A 6,826-nucleotide genomic window follows, 5' to 3' on the forward strand; every position below is an offset into this window, starting at 1 on the left:
AACAGAAATACTTGTATTTCTTATATCCTAGAGACAGGTGCAAACCATTAAAAGGACAGGAACTTGGTGATATAAAAATGTCATACGCCAACTACATCAATAGAAAAAAATTTACCCGTCAAAAGTTCTTTCCCACTAGGTTTCGTGTCAGCAAACATCCAGGCAAAAGAAAGAGCCATAGTAACAATGAGAACTGCAAAAGCAGCTTCCAACTTCCTCACTCCATAGTTCTCAAGAAATAGAAAGACAAAACTGTTAAACAATAGAAAGAACGAACCACAGTTCAGCCCTTTTAAGTTTGAAAATGAAAAATACGATTAAGAAACTCCCAATCCAACCAATTAATTGTAAGGACAACAATAAATCAAATTGAAGCCAACAATAAAAATCAGTAGAAATGTTGAAACAAAATACCAAAAAAGGTTCATTTTGAACTAGATTCTAGAAGTTCACTTAGCAATCCAACTACAAATTTAACTACATATACTATGAATTTACACTGTCAACCAATCAAATTACAAAAAAGTGAGAAATCACAGTGGGTAGTTGTTGTAATGTACATTTTATCCATACTGATTTCACAAATTCTCGCAATTTTATTGGCTAACACTGTTAGTGCATCGAAGTAAATTCCCAAGACAATTTAGCTAAGCCCTATGAGATTAGAAACAAGTTGCATAACTGAATCAGAAAGAGGAATACCAATCAGAAGCGGTAATCAAAACTCCAAGCCAGAGTGGGAAAACCCCGCGGCTCAGAATTTGGATAGCGATGGCACTGCCAATGACCTCTTGAATATCAGCCCCAATGAGTGCCAGCTCGGCCATGAACCATAGAACTAGCCTCGCCCAATTGGGATATTCCTCCCTGCATAGCTCTGCCAGGTGGCGCCCAGTGGCCACCCCAATCCTTGCCGAGAGAAGCTGTATTAAGAGGCCCATGAAGGTGGCCCACATCAGCAGCCATAGAAGCGTGTACCCTGCGATGGCTCCAGCCTGGAGATCCCCTTCGAGATTCCCCGGATCCAAGAACGCTATGCTCATCAGGAACCCGGGACCAGTGAACAGCCACAGCTTCTTCCACGAGAACGGAGGGGGAACACCTGAATCGTCATCGCCGTCCACCGAGTCGAAATCTACCACCTGGATCTTCTCCCCTGCCTCGTACGCCACCTCTTCGTCATCCTTCGATGACGTCGATTGCTTCTGCTGCTGCTGGTGCAGCAGTCGGTTCGCTTCTGCGTCCCTGTCGTCTTCTTTCGACTCATCGTCTCGCGACTGAGCGCCGTTCATAGTTGACTCGCCGGAGCACATGCACTCTCTGCAGAAGACGTAATTGTGTGTGTACGCGCTTTTTCTTTAATTCAATTTTGAGTTCTACGGTTGCGGAATATGATTTTTCCGGCGGTGACCGGTGGCGGGTTCTGCCACGATAAGCGCGGGCTTGAGGTGGAGCTGCCGTGCGCGGTGTCTCGCTACGTCTGGCGAAGGCGAATGCGGTATTTATATGGATCTAAGGAAAAGGATGTGGAGTCGGTGAGTATTGTGTACGCTGCTCCAGGGTGAGATCGGGAAGTTGGACCAATAGTTTAGCGACATGTCACGTGTGGAGGGATAGTTTGGTCATTTGAGCTGGTGGGAGATGTATTTTCTACGGCTCTGATTTGGTCTGAGTTGAATGCCTTGATGGGATTGAGCTCTGAGTAGAAAATCGTCCGTTGTGTAATGAATCACTTGGTTTGGAACCTGGGTTGTGTGATTTGTCATTTTTTATTAGTATATATCTTGTCGTTTTTGTCTGATTGGAGTTTGGAGTTTGGACTACTTTGGAGTTAAGCCATAAATAGCAAGCATAAAAATTAATTATTTCTATTTGTAAACCAGATTTAACATCTAATCAAATATAAAAGTATACACATTAAATTCTTTCAAATTTTAGATAATGAATGTTAAAATTAATTATTAGTAAAAAGTTAAAATATTCACATGAATAACTAAAAATCTTATTATGTGATTAAAATGTCACATATCATTCTCTAATTACAATTAAAATGAAATCTTTCCCTCCAAAACTAACAATTTCTCTCCTCTTTTCTCATGCTTTCTCTATCTCATTTCTTTGCCTACTTTACCTCTATTATATATCTTTGTCAATGATTAATTATAAATTTAACAATCAAAATGTAAACATGGTATTCTCTAATTGCAATTAAAATTGAAATATAACTATATTATATTACTAATTTAACAACTAAAAAATATCACATGACACTCTCTCATTACAATTGAGATAAAATATTTTTTTCTAAACTAATAAACTTTTTTTCTCCATCCTCTTATATATCTCTCTTCCCTTTTATATTTCTCTTTACTTTTTCCACTCTATATATAACTTATAATTTATATTTTATATTACCAAGTTGACAAACTAAAATATGTTTGGCATAACTTAAATTTAAGAATAGAAAGATTAAATCAGTAAAAATGGATCAATGCTGATACTAATTGCTAATGATATTTTTAGCTGGCGCATTACTCACTATCATCGCCATCACCAAACAAATGTTAGACGAAAATGATGTTTACTTAGATCTTTATCTTCTGACATGAAAGCAACATAAATTCTGGAAGTAAATATTAATTTACGAGCATATAAACAACCACATTTTTATGTTAGTTAATGGTTAGTTCCTTCTTTTCTTTGTGTCGTTACCTTATCTAACTGGCATGATACTGTCTCAGTTTAAGTTTCTTCCATTGCCATCACCAAACAAGTTTTAGATGAAGATGATGTTCACTTTAGGATCTTCATAACAACACAAATTCCGCAAGTGAATATTAATTTATCAGCATATAAATCGCCGTAGTTTTATGTTGGTTAGTTCCTTCCCTTATCTGTGGTGTCATCTTGTATAATTGGTCCAGTAAAGACAAAATCTCAGCCTAAGTTTCTTCCTCTTTTCTTGCATATTTTCTTCAACTATCGTCTTCTAATAGGTAATACATATACTTAACTTCATCAATTTAACGTTCTCTCATTCATAGTAAACAGCCATATATACACATAGAGAGTGAAAGAATAAAGGTGATAGATATGGGGAGAGTGAAGGTTCCCATCAAGAAGATTGAGAACATAACAAAGTGAAAGTTTCCATAACAAATTTCTTGTACCTGCTAACTTTTTAACTTCTAGATAGTAGTATCCGCGTAACTTAAGTTGAAAAAGAGAAAGATTAAATCAATAAAAATGGATCAATTCTAGTGCTAATTGCTAATGATCTTTTCAGCTGGCACATTACGCATTATCATCTCCACCACCAAACAAGGTTTAGAAGAATATGATGTTCACTTAGATCTTTATCTTCTAACATGAAAACAACACAAATTCTAGAATGAATATTAATCTACGAGCATATAAACATCCACAATTTTTACGTTGATTAATAGTTAGTTCCTTTCCATTTTTGTGGTGTCACCTTGTCTAACTGGCCTGATACGGACAAAATCTCAGTTTAAGTTTCTTCCATTGCCATCACCAAATAAGTTAGTCTAACTGGCCTGATACTAACTGGTCTGATACTGACAAATAAAATCTCAGTTTAAGTTTCTTCCATTGCCATCACCAAATAAGTTTTAGATGAAGATGATGTTCACTTTGGGATCCTTATCTTCTGAATATGAAAACAACACAAATTTCGGGGGATGAGTATTAATTTATGAGCATATAAACCGTCATAGGTTTATGTTGGTTAGTTCCTTCTCTTCTGTGGCGTAACCTTGTTTATTAATTGGTCTGATAAAGACAAAATCTCAGCACATGTTTCTTCCTCTTTTCTTGCATACTTTCTTCAACTATCGCCGACTAATAGGTAACACATATGCTTAACTTTGTCAATTCAATATTCTCTCATTCATCGTAAACAACTATATACACAGATAGGAAAAGAATAAAGGTGATAGATATGGAGAGAGTGCAGGTTCCCATAAAGAAGATTGAGAACATAACAAACAGGCAAATTACATTCTCTAAGAGGAGGAATGACCTCGTCAAAAAAGCTTATGAGCTTTCTGTTCTCTGTGATGTGATGTTGATGTTGCTCTCATCACGTTCTTCCCTTATGGCAGACCTGCTCTCTTCTCTTCCAGCACAAAGTTTAATTCCTCCTCACTACAAACATTCATTCATTTTTATGGAGTCATTATCAAGTACTCTGAGTAGAGTACAGTAAAATAATTTACTTTTTTTAAATATTTTATACCACATGCGCTAAAGAATTTTATCATAAATACTCAACTTTATCATAAACACCATTGTAAGAGCTATAATTTATATTTCGAGTGCCTAATAATTTATCATTTTTATGTAAAGCACATTAAATGTATTATAAATTTATAATAGCACATGCATGACTGACTTTTCTTTTTTTTTAATATATGTTTTGAAGCTTTGATGAAATTCTAGAGCGATATATTAATCTTCCACCACAAGAATGCCAAAAGTAAGATTCTTTTATTAAAATTAGAGTAAATTATCATTTCTACCCATAAAATTTAGAACGCTGATAAATCTACCCACGAATAAGCAAAACTTCCATTTTTATCCATGAAAGATGGACTTTTGCTAACAAAACTACCCGAACCCTAAATTTGAAATACCCAAAATACCCTCCAATATAACCTAATTCTAACTTCTCTTTTTACTCCATGCCACCACTCCTCCAATCCCAAAATCTACCACCATTTTTACCCCTAACTACCACCATCACTGTCATCACCACCACCATCACCACCTCTACTACTTTCAGATCGATTTTCAACCTTCATCTATTAGCTCAAAACTTCACCCCATCATGAAACACCTAGTTCAGCCAATTTAAGCACATGTCAGAGTTTGAATTCACAAAATCCAGAGATTAGAGTTAGAATTCACAGCCTCAATTGGTGTAACAATGGTGGAGATATCCAATTTTCTATTAAACCTAGAACCCGCAGAAGAAGAAACTCGGCAGTCTGAGATGCAGGAATCTACTCCCGACCATAAAAACATACGAACAACCAAACCCGACTTCAAGCACCTCATCCTTAACCTCACAATTCTCTTCTCTTTCATTCTAGGTTTCCTGTTCCTATGAAAATCCATCGAAATCTACCGCGCTCCACTCCCCTTCGATCGAATTGAATTATTCTCCTTGCAACTGGAGTCCAATCCCTTACTTCCCCTGCTGATTTCGAGCCATATTCATCGGCCTCAAGACATGGTCGGATCCTGGCGGCGAACATGGGAGTAAACAGCAAAACGGCAGAGAGGTCTGTTTGTGTGGGAACGAAGTCAAGTATCGATGCAATTAACATGGAAGGTTTGTGAGTAAAGAAGCAAGGTTCGAACGTAATCATCGTCTTCGAATTCGAAGCAACAAATGGCACAGTCGTCGGGGCGTGAAGATGAACAGCGAAAAGTGTCATTGAGTTTGCTGGTGTATAGGACAGCATAAAGGGAGAAAAGAATGGTTTTGATAGTGATGATGTTAGTGGTGGTGGTGATTGGGGATAAGAATGACGGTGAAGAAGGATTTGGATGAGAATGGTAGTGTGGAGTAAAAAGAAAAGTTAGAGTTAGGTTATATTAGAAGGTATTTTGGGGATTTCAAATAATTTTTTAGGGTTCGGATAATTTTGTTAATAAAAATTCATTTTTTATGAGTAAAAATGGTAATTTTTTTTTATTCATGGATAGATTTATGATCATTCTGAACTTTCATAAATAAAAATAGTAATTTATTCCTAAAATTATATAGTGAGATTTTATTTTATTTTATTCTTATTTTTTGAACTAATTTTCTTCTTCGGTGGTGTTTGACGCTTTTGCATCTCTTAAAGGATCTATAACCAAGAGGTAATAATATAGTCTTTGCATGGCAATATTTTAAGGGCAGTGCTAGGTGATGAACGCAAGTCTCTTCTTCATTGATGAAAGTGACGTGGCTGCTCGTGCTTCGAGACGCGTGTGAGTCTGGTTGGAAGGAGCACAGACAATGTATCTACCATGTCAGAGAAGTCAGTGTTTGCCTTTCTCTAATATCAGTGGTACTTAACATTAATGCTACGGTGATAATGATAATTAGTTGATTGGGCCGTTTTTGGTAGTATTAATTATTTGTACCGTTTTTTGATTGGGGGGTTTAAATTTCAACTCTCTATTTGAATCCACCCAGACTATGATTTTTGGAAGGAAGACGTAGTTTTATGCCAAACAATATATGTTTTGGGTCAGGAAAAGATAATAATTATATTTATAGTTAAAAAATGAAAACAATATTAATAAGAAGAATAATATTAAAATAAAATGTGAAAAAAAAAAAAAAAAATACTTGTTACTTGTTAGTGTTTGAAACAGTAATGTGAAGATTGAAGAGATAGTTTAGCCTACTAAACTTATGTTCTAAGCTTATGTTCTGTATCTCTTTTGGCCAATAAAATTCAAAGGCAATTAGGGTCCGTTTGAGAACTCTAGAAGTAACTTTTTTTAATTTTTGACTTATGAAAAGTAGTTATCCTTTAAAAACACACTCTGATTTGAATTTATTAAATTTGATTTAAATTTATTAAATTATTCATAAATTCTTAAAGTCTATGTACCAAAATTTTATTTAACTGATGTTGGTTTAAAATTTTTTAAAGTTGATCTTAATTTGTATCTAACTTAATAAAAAATAAAAAATTCTTCTTCGGACATATTTAAAAACGCCTAAATATCATCAGGTATCTGCGTGTGATGCTACGTATGCCATGCATCGTGCAACAGCGTACTCCATGCCACTTCTTGACCA

The 6,826-nt window shown here is 35.5% G+C and overlaps 2 protein-coding genes across 2 annotated transcripts in view; one reads left to right on the forward strand and one right to left on the reverse strand.

Annotated features, from left to right (window-relative positions):
* Positions 1 to 1,493, reverse strand: part of LOC107606380 (metal transporter Nramp2) — a 3,708-nt gene extending 2,215 nt beyond the window's left edge. Inside the window, exons 1-2 of the mRNA XM_016308447.2 lie at positions 703 to 1,493; positions 116 to 252 (exon numbers count right to left, since the gene is read on the reverse strand). Coding sequence (XP_016163933.1) covers positions 116 to 252; positions 703 to 1,313 — 748 coding nt within the window. The 5' untranslated portion in view covers positions 1,314 to 1,493. The remainder of the gene's footprint in view (positions 1 to 115; positions 253 to 702) is intronic.
* The window catches only part of LOC107607965 (agamous-like MADS-box protein AGL66), a 14,152-nt gene continuing 11,223 nt past the window's right edge, over positions 3,898 to 6,826 (forward strand). The window contains 4 exon segments of the mRNA XM_016309856.2: positions 3,898 to 4,075; positions 4,078 to 4,151; positions 4,445 to 4,498; positions 5,877 to 5,892. Of these exon segments, the coding sequence (XP_016165342.1) occupies positions 3,962 to 4,075; positions 4,078 to 4,151; positions 4,445 to 4,498; positions 5,877 to 5,892 (258 nt within the window). The 5' untranslated portion in view covers positions 3,898 to 3,961.

This window comes from Arachis ipaensis, chromosome B07, assembly GCF_000816755.2.
Source record: "Arachis ipaensis cultivar K30076 chromosome B07, Araip1.1, whole genome shotgun sequence".
Taxonomy (NCBI): domain Eukaryota; kingdom Viridiplantae; phylum Streptophyta; class Magnoliopsida; order Fabales; family Fabaceae; genus Arachis; species Arachis ipaensis.